The sequence below is a fragment of the Apaloderma vittatum genome, unplaced genomic scaffold (assembly GCF_000703405.1).
Source record: "Apaloderma vittatum isolate BGI_N311 unplaced genomic scaffold, ASM70340v1 scaffold20714, whole genome shotgun sequence".
NCBI classification, from domain to species: Eukaryota; Metazoa; Chordata; class Aves; order Trogoniformes; family Trogonidae; genus Apaloderma; species Apaloderma vittatum.
This window is the reverse complement of record NW_009714605.1, coordinates 1-13,057: the sequence shown is the minus strand read 5'-3', so window position 1 is coordinate 13,057 and position 13,057 is coordinate 1. Positions and strand designations below refer to the sequence as shown.

The 13,057-nt window shown below is 38.2% G+C and overlaps 1 protein-coding gene across 1 annotated transcript; it reads left to right on the top strand.

Moving 5' to 3' along the window:
• Positions 1–1,311: 1,311 nt before the first annotated feature.
• Positions 1,312–11,430, top strand: LOC104273492 (DNA repair protein RAD51 homolog 2-like). Its single transcript, XM_009868837.1, has 4 exons — positions 1,312–1,458; positions 2,326–2,439; positions 4,593–4,709; positions 11,290–11,430. Exons 1-4 carry the CDS (start codon positions 1,375–1,377, stop codon positions 11,428–11,430), a joined length of 456 nt encoding a protein of 151 aa, XP_009867139.1. The 5' UTR covers positions 1,312–1,374.
• Positions 11,431–13,057: the final 1,627 nt, after the last annotated feature.

Below are 13,057 nucleotides of genomic sequence, written 5' to 3'. Positions count from 1 at the left end.
GGGGGTATTTTAAGAAATGGAGGTGCTTAGGGACACAGTTTGGTGGTGGGCTGGGCAGTGCTGGCTTAACAGTTGGACTCGATGACCCTGAAGGTCTTTTCCAACTTAAACTGATCCTGTGGTTCTGGAAGTGGTTATTAATATAACTGCTAACTTGAAGGGCACTGAACTCCTAAAAACATTTTTTCCCTCCTGTCTAAAGAGGATTTTGTAGAGGAGGTGGAAAGATTTCCATCCTGTAAAGATGTGGAAGCCTGCGCAGCTGCAAAAGTTAGAGCAATTTTGAATTATTAAAAAAAACTTTTTAGCCAGAAGCTTAGGCAAAATAAATAAGCCCTAGGAATATTGTCTCAGTGATACTTGTGCAAGAGCTATGTGTTCAGGCATACACGTGGGTTAGGAAAACATGTGTGCTTTAGGCTGTGCTGAGCTGACACCATCCTGTGGAGTTTTGGTCAGAAGGACGTGACCAAAAAAACCAGACAAATGCAAATGCCTGAGGGGGGAAGGATTCATAGGGGCAACATAAGCTTATCTGCTACAGAAAATAGTCTGAAGTCTAATCTGAAATAATCAGATACTCTTTAAACGGGAATCTCAATAAATACAATGTGCTTAAGTGACTGGATATACCACAACCGGTGCTGTCTTGGTCCAGTGGTGTTTTAGTTCACTTTTAAAATAAAATAGTATTTCTGTTGTCGTTCTTGTATTTATATTCTTAGCCTTGGCCTCTGGTTTGTTTTGTGCTGTTGACTAAATTAAACAACTCTTTATTAACTGTATTTGTTTCATAAATTGTTACATAGAAGGTTATGAGTTGAGTTTGACCATTTTGAGCTAAAGTATGTTTCCAGTTCTTCAGTCTTTCGGGTGTCTCCTTTCTGGGTCCTTAATGTTCTTTCCTGGATCACCACAAGTGAGAGTCCTGTTGTAGCAGTATATGTTGCAGGACTAAATGTTTACTGCTCTTACTATTGGTGTTTAGGCATCCAAAGGTAACTTTGTTTCTTTCCAGTGCAGTACAGCAGGAGGAGTTAAAGCTGGAAATTACTCAGCAATTCTTATGTCACAAGCAACATGTGTTCTATAAACATTGCTGACTCTTCTTACGGGCATGATCTCATACATGGTCAGATATGGGGCAGTGTAATTTAAAATAACTGCTTTCCAGAGTGGTAATGTAATTTAATGTGACATAGACTTGTAGAGGAAGTCTGAATCACATTAAAATTCGTATACACACACGTGTGTGCACACTTTCCTATTCTTTAGTGAGAAGAGAGTGTAATTGTCTGCATAGTCATATTCCAAGCATCTTTCAAATGTTTTGTGGTTTGGTTTTTTTTTTGTTTGCCCTGTAGGTTGGGGAACATGGCTGCGAAGAAACTAAGACGAGCAAGGTTGTCTCAAGAGCTCTGTGAAAGGCTGAGTCGCCATCAGATCACTACCTGTCAGGTGAAAGCGTTGGTTTGTGTTTGTGTGGGGTGTTGTTTTGGGGCTGGTTTTATTTTTTTGGGGAGGGAGGAGGTGGGTGGTGTGAGTGTGTTGTGTTTTAATGCATGTACTGATTACTTTTTTTGTAGTTTTAATTTAAAGGGAGGTTTACTTTATAGAAAGCAGGGTGCATTTCCATCTTCATCTGCCCTGGTGCCTTGTAAAATATAGCTTTAAAATGATATACACTGAACTAAACTATTTAGACTCGTATACACTTACTACCCTCACTTCTAAAGAACCTGAAGATGCTCTATTTTAGCAGGGGTGTGCAGCTACTACTTGTATGGAATAAGGCATCCATTTGTTAACATTTCACAAAAACACACGTACACCTCACAGTCTAGTGTGTGAATGTGCTGTGATGTTTCACTGTGAATTATGGGTTGTTTCAGCAGTATGTTCTGAAGGAATTCTTGTGAATGCTCACCTAAGAGAGCCAAGAGGCCCTATATGTTTCATTAGTATGCATCATAAATACAGGAGCTAGCCCTAGAACTGCACTCTAGAAGACGTGATGTATTTTGAATGGTTTTCTGGTAGATAGAGGCTGTTGTAAACAAAAAGGTGTTTTCTTGTTACAGTTCCATCACACAGTTCTTAAATGTTTGGTCCTTTGACTCCATGTCTTTTAAAATACAGATATGGTTTCTTTTAATATACCCCTATCAGAGAAAGGTAGGAGGGGTATAGCATGGTAGTGTACAACATGGCACAGCTGGTAAACCTGTGGAAATGATACATACTCGTTGTGTACAAATTGCATCAGTTTAGTTCCCAGTCTTAATTTCTAGTTTGAGCTCTCTGAGGTGTTCTGTCATCTTTCAGGACTTTTTATGTCTTTCCCTCTTGGAGCTAATGAAAGTGACAGGACAGAGCTACTACGATGTGCAGAAACTTCTGTGTCAAGTCAGCCGAGCTTGTGCTCCCAAAATGCAGACAGTAAGTACGCTCGTGTTGGTTCCGGTTTTGTTTCAGTATCTGGGAAAAAGCTAACCAGTGTCACTGACCTTTTTACCTGGGAGGTTTGTGATGTCTCAATTTAGTTTCACAATTAAATACTACTTCCATATTTAAATTTAGATATCTGAGGCTCTTTAGTTTGATGCGGTGGCTTTTTGTTAGGCATTATAGCCTCAAGAGGTTGTTCAGCCTTGCAGAATCTGTTCTGAGTGCAGTAGGGAAATATGGTGTTGTCTCTTGCAATCCAGCATATAAAAATTGCTTCTAGTTTGGATCCTGCATTGTTTAATGTAAGCAAAGAATGAGAATTTCTGTATAAATTGATTTTAGGCATAAAATTGGTTCCAAGAAATGCAATGATCCTGAAAATAACTTCTTGAGGAATTTTTTCCATTCACGTAAATGAGTTGTAGTGTGGTTTAGGCTGCAGGTAGCATTACTGGGGAGAGTGCAGTAAGAAAACAGATGTTAGCTGCAGTGCAGCTGGATTTTTTCTGTTTTGAATTTAGGTGAAAAGATGTCTAAAATGGTGTCTTTTTAGAATGGAGAGGACATGATCAGTTCTGATCTGTGTCAGTGCAGCTGACTTTTTCTTCCCCTGGTAAAAAAGAAGCCATGTCAAAGTTTATTATGTATACTTGGCGAAGTAATTGTAGCAGTATCTCTGTGAAACTTTTTATATGCACAAACATACTGCCTGAAAGTTCATGCTGCACAGAGTTAATATGATTTATAAGGAATTGATTAAAAGGTAGCTAATTACTAGTTTCCCATCAATAACTGCTAATAATCAATGAATTGAAGACAGATGGGAGTTTTAAGCAGGGTTCTGGCATTTGGTTTTGCCTGTCATCCACACACCCAATTGAATTTCTTTGCTGAGAAGCTTGGCAGGTACTGAAGCTTGTCAGAGAGGGGCTGTCAAGGACTGTTAATGCAGAGCCAGGTGACTGATGACCAGCTCTGTAAGTGTCTGCGATACAGACCTATACTTCCAGAAACGGAGCGTGTCAGCTGGTTTTAAGGGTTACAGACTGAATCTTTGCAAATGCAGGATTTCAAATGGACTTCAGGTCAGAGTGACTGATGTAATGTCATGACTGGTACAGCAAGAAGGTTTGACAGTATCTCTGAGGAGAAAAAAGAAATAAAAAAAATAGATAATAGAAATTATAAATAAGGGGAAAATGCTGTCCAATGCTGGAAGCACTGACAGCAAAACTTGAGAGTGTGCCAAGATATACAGTAAAACTCTGATTTCTGGAAAACTTGCCTCATGGTATGAAGTACAGGGTGAAACGTACTGAGCTCATCAGAGAGGAAGTTAGTTAAGGGATGACTTCATCACGTAATATGCTGAGTAGAAAAAAATAATTATTTACAAGTCTCTAGAGCCTAGCTGGACAAAAAGCTGATTAAGATCCAGTGGCTGTAAGAGAAATTAAAAAAAAATTAAATTTCCCTGAAATGGGAAGTAGTAAGAAAGTCTTAAGAAAATAATGTAAGTTGCCATTGGAAAAGATTGTCTAAGGATATGGTAGTTTTTCATTCACTTGGATTACTGGAATTCCAGCTATATTCAGTTCTCTGCCTATCCTGTCTTCTTGACTAGTCTTCCTCATCAAAGTGAAAAATTTTGAGTTGCTATAGGAAAAAGACTTGGGAAACTTTAGCAAACCTTTTGCTTCAGTCCAGGTAGTTTCCAATTGGAAACAAAGGTTGGCCGGGGGTTCATGTGAGTGTTCTGCATTTGTCACTAACCATGCTTACAGTGTTTACCTATTTAGAATTTGGAGTTTTACAGGTTGAAAGCAAGCCGTGTTGAATAGGTACAGAGAAAACCTTTGACGTATCATTATTAAAGGCTTATGGTTTAATGTTGTGGTGAGGGAGACACAGCAAACTTTTAAATTTACTCTACGATCTATAAATAGGATATAAATATGAGGAAGGGTGATAAGCTAAGATAGGACTATAGCTGAAGACAGGAAGAGTTTGCTCATTGGCAAGCGTTAAGTCATTCCAGGATCATGAAAGCAAACGGGAGCAGTTTTGCTGTTTCCATTTCAAAAAGCAAGCATTTTTCTGATTTGTGTGTTTGTTTTCTTTTACTTTTTTCCTTCCTTTTGTAGGCTTATGAAATGAAACTGAAGAAGTCTGTCAACCCCTCCTCAGCTTTTTTATCCACCACGCTGCACAGTTTGGATAAAGTCTTGCATGGGGGGGTGCCCTGTGGATCCCTCACTGAGGTAACTTGTTTAATGTATTTTTACTACAGTTGTGTATTATGCCTAGAAGTCAAAAATCAGAGATAAGTTGGACTGTCTTGTGTCAGGTACTTTAAACACAAAATATACAAAAATTTTGAGTGAGAAATGTTTGTGGAGTTTTTTTTGTTTTGTTTTTTTTTGTTTTTAATTGGTGGAGGCTGCACTTCTTTATGTATTCTAAGTAAATAAATGAAGGAATTAAAAAATTTGGTGACCTTGTTTTCCTCTGAAGAAGTGACGATTTTCCCAGGAAATCTGGGAGAATTGTTGGCTGGATTTTACAGCAGGAAGGTTGCATTGTGGTTTGCACAAGGTGCTTAATCAGCAGTCTGTCCTTTTAATACTCACTCTGACTTTAGCAAGTCATTGGTTTTTATGAAGATACGGTAAGCAGTTAGGACAAAAGTGCAAAGCATATAAGCATGAGAATGACTTTTCAGAGCTTTTATATATAAATAAAATGAATATATGCTATGAGGTTCTAATGCATTCTTTTTAAAAAAGATTGTATTTGTTTATGTGCATACATTGCAACACTACAAATTGCACATCTATCTGTAACTGGGTCACTCTCTGGACCTTGTTTGCAGTGCTGTGTTTTTGCTTAGAATATTTTTTGAACGATAAGGGAGTACTTCATCTTCCCTTACCTGAATTTCTCCATGGCCTCGCAGGAAGGGCTAACAAATCATGTAGTTCCTGTGATCTGGAAAGATGGGATTTGTGTAGATGCTCCTAAGAGTCATTGAGTATTATAAAAATGCAAAGATGCAGTCTCAGGCTTAGGCATTTGTTGAGCTACAAATGGAAATGGAGAAACGTTTGTACTGGAGGCGATATTAGTATGTGTGTGCCCTGTTCTGCAGTTACTCCTCTAGTCATCTGTTGTTAGATGGACATTACTTTTATGCAGTGTGGCCGCACTTGCCCTCCTAAAGTTCTAAACTCATTGGTTACTCCTCTAGTCATCTGTTGTTAGATGGACGTTACTTTTATGCAGTGTGGCCACACTTGCCCTCCTAAAGTTCTAAACTCATTGATGCCCTTGAAATGAATGGAAAAATAAATGTTGTGTGCCTCATGCTCTGAATTTAGATAAACTGAAACCATTTTTTTCCTTGAACGCTTTAACAGTCCTTACCAAGTGCTTTTGTTTACTGTGGCAATTTGCCACAGTAGAGGAGTAGCAGTGAGAAGTTATGAAAAGTCTTGCTGTGGAAAAAGCAGATTTGGTTTGATCTCAGATAGGAATCACTTATGAAATCTGATAGTGACTTAAAACGTATTAGTGTTTAAGCAGCACTGAACTTGGACTGTAACAGTTTCTGCTCTAGTAAACTCTTACATAATGAGAGGATATTACTTTGGAAAACTTCTGTTTCTTTTTTGTATTCAAGTCTTCATAAAAATGTTTTAAGAGCACATCCATGAACTTATTGATCTATCAGAATATTTGCTTCATATTGTGTCCTAGCTTTTATTTATTTGTTTGTTTTGGTTATTTATTTATTTTTAAAGAAATCTACTTTGCTTTACCAATTTACTATAAGGATATAGGATCAGAAGAACTTAAAATTGAGTACTGCAAGTCTTTAAACTCTGGGAGAAAGACTTGCTAAATTCTGTGTCACTGAAGAAGAGCTCTTCTTACAAGTAGCAGTGGGATGTGCAGCATCCCGAAATTGTAACTCTGGTGCTGTTGTAGCAGGAGATGAAGTTTTGGTTCCTTGTAATATTTTTATCAGGAAAGCAGTGGCTGCATTAGGCATACTTTGACTCCTTTTCTTCTGTATTATTGTTCATGCAGTCAGCTGATGAAATAGCATAGCCTGTGTTTGAAAAGAAATGGTGCTTATTTGTGGCTGGGATCTGGCATTCTGGGATTTCTATCTGATCTGCTAGCTTGTCCTTGGTGAAGGCAGAGAACAGCAGTTCATACGCTTCCTGTGTGCTGCTTAGACTTCTGCATTGTGCTTCTACTGCTGCACAGGCACAAGAGAAGTAGAAGAGAGATGCATCTTTTCTGTGATGTGCTGGCTTATCGTTGAACCTTTGACTGGCTCACAAGTGGTGCCCAAAACAAGGACGGCTTTGAAATTTTGAGTAAAAGGTGACCAGAATGTAAAAGTTTTCATTGTAGGATCATGCAACATTTTTTCCTAATTAAAGTAAGTGAATGTGATCCTGTTGGGTTAGAGGTGCCACAGAGTTAATTTACAAGGCTGCTGATAACAATGTCATGAATATTTGTCTTTTTTTCCTTATTGCTAAGTGTAGCTAGCATTCAAGTATTAGTGCAGTCTCTCTGACATGTTCTTGCCTGAAGACGAGGCAAGACGAATGGCGCTGGAGCACTGATTGTTAACCTTGGCTATTGCCATGTTCTTGGCATTGTTTCAGAGGGAGATCCAGGAAGAGCAGTGGTTGACAGGCTGAGAATTTCACTTGGACTTTAGCCAACCTTTGACTTCTAAGTTTTGTTTTATTTATTTATATTTGTAAGTTCTGCAAGCAATGGATGTCAAATCATGAAATCCAAATATCATTTTCCTGAGATGGTATAAAATAATGCTCTTTACGAAGTAAATGCAAAAGCTTATTTTCCCAGAGCTATGTGCTTTGTAATACTTGGTTGATTAGCACAGTACTCCATTTCTAATATTTTTTTTTCCCAAGTGTTTCTCTAAAATGTTTATTTCTTCTGGGAAACTGTTACTAAACACTGTTTTAAAAATGATCATACTCTATATTTATTGATGTATTTAAAGATATATTCAAAGCTAGGCTGAATTTTTATATGATTGGAAAAAAGAAAGCACTGTGCTGGGAATGGTGTTACACTTCAAGTTTTCTTCTGAAAAAAACCCCTTCTGAATGTATTTTAACTTATTTTGGTTAAAAATACAGAGACCTGCCTAATGCAGTTATCTTCAGTAGGTGATGTCACTGAGTGACAGATGTTGACATCTATACAAGACATCTAGTGGATGAGACCAGGACTGCAAACACTGCAGACTTGGTCTTGGTTGCACCCTCATGGCAAATTGATAATACCGATGCGTAGTAGCTATTTAATCAGAAATACTATAAAGAGAACTAGGCAGATTCTAGAAATTAAATGACTAAAGAGATGATCTAGTTGAGAGGTGTCCCTGCCCCTGATAGGGAGGTTGGATTAAATGATCTCTGAGGGCCCTTCCAGCCCAGGCCATTCTATGATTCTATGATTAGACATGTCTTAAAAATAGCGTATTGCTTTTTATTTGCCTTTTAGGAACTAAATGTGGAATGCTATTACAGCACGTATTAGGGGTTTCTCAGCAAATGTAAAGGCAGAGAACAATTAACTATACAGAAACCTAGTTTCTCATTTAAAGCTTGGTTCTGGAGATTTTTTTTTAAAGCATTTTTGCAGGCGTCGTGAGATCTGAAGTAGTTTCAAAGGTTGGCAGCAGTACAAGTGTTCTTCAGCATGATTGTCAGATGAAATTTTAGTAGAAAGCTATCAAGTGTCTGTTGGCAGCTTGCAAACACTTTTCAGCTCATGTTCTTTTTACATTCAAGTGACTTTGGAACTTGATAATTTGCTCTTTTGCATCTTATTGGAGCATGGTTGACCAGCAGATTGCCCTTTGGAATTTTTGTTATTAGGCAGATATTCTAAGTGTGAGAGAAGTTCTCCTCAAAAGTATGTTGTGTGCAGCACTTACTTCCTGCCTAGGGTGGCTGAATCATTGTTTTCCTGTTACTTTACACAGCAGCGAGGGTGGTTGGAAACTTGGAATTTGAGTACATGAGCCACAGGGTTAAGACTTGTGGTGGTATCTACTGCAGCCAGGGCTGCGTGCTTTTGGAGTGCCAGAGGGATTTGATTTGCATTGCACTGTCTCGGCCGTTTTTTTTTTTGTCAAACCACTATTAGGTTTTAAGTTGAAAATTAAATCATAGCTGAAATTTTGTGGTCAGATGTCAGAGCTTTTGGCCTACTCCTCTGAGGAAAAATTAAAGTAATGACTTTGTGAATATTGAAGAGCTTAATCCCCTGGTAGCTGAAGAAGAATTAGCTCCTTGTGACTTCATCCAAACCCTAGAGATGTGCCAGAGAAAATAGTATATGGCTTATTGAAAAATAAAAGTATGGTTTTTTAGGCAGAGATAAATTAAAAACCGTTGTAGTCTTAGCATTTCTATCTGGGTGGACTTGATTTTTATTTTTTTTTCCACAGCAAATTTAGAGTAAAACTAAGCAAAGTTTCCGCAGACATCCAATTACATTAAATTAATTTTGGTGTGGTTTTTTAACTAATATTGTATAGTTCAAAACACTTGCTGAACCAGGGGTAACTACAATAAAATGTAATAGTTCTTTAAATTGTTCACTGCGGATTATTTAAAATCACATTTTAATGCTCTTTAAAGGAATGCTGATAAAAGCTGAAGTATTGTTGTCTTTGGGAATCGAAATTCTTTCTCGCTTCACTGCCTTGATTTCTTGTACTAGCTTGTACTGCAAGATTCCCTGTCTTCCTCCGATAAGACGCTTATAGCCTCAGACATTTTTACAGCATCTCTGCTGAATTAGCTTCTACACCAGCCACTGAAATAGATGTTGATTCCAATGCACCTCCCAGGCAAGGCTGAAACTACAAACATTTTTATGAGGTTTCACAGTTGTCCAAACACTTTAATCTGATTACTGGATTGACGCCCTCCCCTCATTCAAGTCTTTTTAACTAGAAACAGCTGGTGAGACTCCTGGGCTATCACCGTCTGAGGAATGTGTATTGCCTCTGCAATATATAAAAATATATTGTTTGGGTTCATAGTAAAATGTGGCAGCTTTTGTTGACAGGATATTTTGTAATTTAAGTGCACTGGATAGAGGACAGATAATTGTATAGGCGTGACTGATTCTTGATCTGTAATTCACTAAGTGCGGTGTGTGCTTCTAAACAAAAGTCACCTAATGCTTCTCTTGCATTAAAGCTTCAAGTAGATTGACTGATATGACTTGGTTTTCAGGCCTTGTTTAAAGACAAAAATGATTAAAGTGTTTTTAATCAACTGTTAGCAGTAGCTAATATGTAGCTAATGCAGTCCCTCAGTGTTTCCCTGTAAATTTTCTCTGTATCAAGTCATGCTGCTCCTGCTTGGAACAAAACCATGGCAGTACTGTAGTATCTTGTAGTGAAAGGATGTTTGTACTTGAAACCAAACAATTGTGCATTTAGGCTCAAGAATCAGTGTGATTTTTGACTGTCTGTCGTAAGGTTTCTCTTCTAATTTAAAGCCACAGCTCTGGATTTAAGTCTTTGCTTTGGCGAAGTGTTTTGAGGAGGCATGCTTCATTTTCCAGTTTAGGTTCCCTAAGAGGCTTACTTTTGCCTTGCATTATTATGTAGTCCCTACTAGCATCAGAATAAACCCATCACTGTTTTTAGTGCTCTGAGTCACTTAAACTCTGTATTTGTCTATTTTCAGCCCTCTTAGTATCTAAGATGTCATCGTCTCCCTTCCTGGAAGCAGTGACAATGTGATACCGTATTTAAAGACCCACTGTATTAGTAATGAACACATGATTATCTGAGTACAGAGCCCAGCATTCATTTGCAATCTCTACAAGATCTGCAGTGGATAAAGAACAGCATACTTCTGTCTCTAGAGAAATCTTGCCCTCAAACTGGGGATCTCATTAAACAATGTATTCTTTTGATCCTTCTGGCTTTTCTCTTGGATTGAAATCGTTACTAGAACCATTCCACACAAGCTGAACGTATTCTTTTTGAACACAGCTTAACTGTGGCAGGCTTTCAGTAAGCACAGGTGAGAGCTTTAAGTTTGGCAAGCTGATCTGGATCATTAAATGGTGTTCGTGTTGAAATATGGCAACAGGGAGTTAACACCAATGACAAAACAAATGCTGCATAGCAGAGCGTAGTCTCTGGAGCAGATAAAATCTGTCTTTTTTATACATGGCTTCATATAGAACGTTCAGTCTTTACAGGACAGAAGTGATTATCCTTTTGATTTTCAAGGGAGACCTGGTTGTAACCAAGGTGATGATGATTCCTAAGCACTCATTTGCATCTGTGAACTCATTAGCTCTGGGCTTTGTTGTCATCTGTAAAGGCTGTTGATGTCATGTGAATGTCAACTATGAATCTTCTAATTGTGCTGGATTTTAGAAGGTAGCACAGAGAAGGAGATGTGAGAGGGCTAGGTGTGGCTCTAGGGAAGATCTGAGAGGAGGCAGAGAGTAGCGGACCTCAAATGTGAGAGGTAATAAAGGATGTCAAAGAAATAAAATAGAAGCATAGTGCTGTGTCTGAAGAAGAACTGTTCATTCTGCAGTAGATGAGTCTGAGTGCAAGGCACAGATCTGAGAGTAACTGCCAGTTGTTCTTGGTGGGCTGTGTTCTCTCTTTTTGAGGCTGTCCCCTTTGGTAACTGGAAAGGCAGAATCTGAAGAGCTCTGGCTGATGGATCTTACTTAAAAGTAGAATTAGGGTGAAATGAATATGCCATCTCTTGTTTATGTTACTAATCTTTTTTCTTCCAGATAACTAGCCCACCAGGTTGTGGTAAAACTCAATTTTGTATTATGATGAGTGTTCTGGCTACACTGCCTGTAAGCATGGGAGGACTAGATGGAGCTGTTATATACATTGACACAGAGTCTGCATTCAGTGCTGAAAGGTGAGGTGCAAAATTCTAAAATACAAACTTTCAAATTCTTTAGTACCTTTTATCTTGGCATCTTCAATTATTTTCTGAGCAATAATTAAGGATTTATGAAGTAAATACCTGCGGTAGTTATTAAGCATTCATGCAACATACGCAGTTATTCTATAGATGATGAAATCAATTGAATAGAATGGTTTGTTCACCTTCCTAATTTGTATGATGTTACAGATTCCAATTGTGGTACAATGAAGTGGATGGCACCACTCTCTATAAATGGTCTTAATTCTGTCCATGAAATCTCTTTGCAGTTTAGTTTGTGGAGTTAGCTGGAAGTTTTTGAGGATGCAAAGGCCCAGCAACTTGAGTACAAAAGAAATGCAGATTCTCTGTGAAGCATAGGGCTGACATAGCCAGTTTTCCTTCAGAGTTCTGTCCTGTTTCTGCTGAGTGGGCCTCTCCTTCTCCTGAACTTCCAATTTCCTTCTGCAGTAACCTGGCCTTTCTCTTGTATCCTTAGTGATCATGCAGTACTATATCCCCTCACCTCTGTAACATCTCCAGTTCTTCTAATACCTCCCGCTTTGCCTGTGTGAACTAAACTGCTCAGCTCTGCACTTCTGGTGTCTTCCAACTGCTGAATGGACAGGAGACATTAACGAGCTCTGTCTGCTTGAGAGTTAGAGATGTATGCACATGTTGGTTATCGCTCTTCCCATGTTAACTGACTGATGAACTGTCAAAATAATTTATCAGTATTTCATTAAAGGTAGTTCTAATTTACTTGATTTGATGTTTTTGAGATGTCTGTTCCTTTGCCACTGTTGTTTGGACTTCATGAATTCCAAAGTTATCAAGGGCTTGGGGGAGGACAAGAAGTGCGGTAATCTCACCCTTGTTTTTATAGAAAAATGGGCAGAAAAAGGTTCATTGAAATAATTTATGTATTTCGTAGTACTTAGTGATTAGTAGTTGTACCCATGGCTTGAATCTGGAGTATCAAAGCAAACGTGTTTGTGTTATTTAACCGTAGCAATTCTATGATGATTTGAAGTTACCATGAATGAGCAGGTGGCATTTCTAATCCTGTTTTTGTCAAGTTAATTTCACAAAGCCTTGAATTACTTTAAACCGGAAGTGTAGTATATCAAAGAAGAAAAAAGCTTGAAGGAATGTCTCTGCAAAGTATAATGCTCCCTTCTTACATACCACTTATTTTTTTATTTCAAGTCTCTGAAATGTAGATAGTAAAAAAGGGTAGAACCTAACATGTGAGTTGTCTTGTTGCTTAGAAGTGAGTGCTAAAGAAAAGGAGGACAGTTGATCGTGAAAATGAAAACGCTGAAAATGGAGTAGAATGTAGAAAGGAAACATAGTAAAAATAATGTTATTACTAAAGATAAGAATATGTATGTATTAAATAATATTTAGTATTGCTCAGGTGAAAATGATAGCTAAACACAATTTCAGCAGATAAGCTAAATCATACACTTTGTGTGTTGCAACCTCTAAGGAGCAGCACCAGCAGAGCGAGGGAAGAGCTTATCCCCTTCCTACTTGGTACCTGTTAGACTGTGTCTAGATCCTGTGTCCAGTTTAGAGGTCTCGGTGTGAGGAAACCATTACAAACTGCAGGGAGTTCAGCA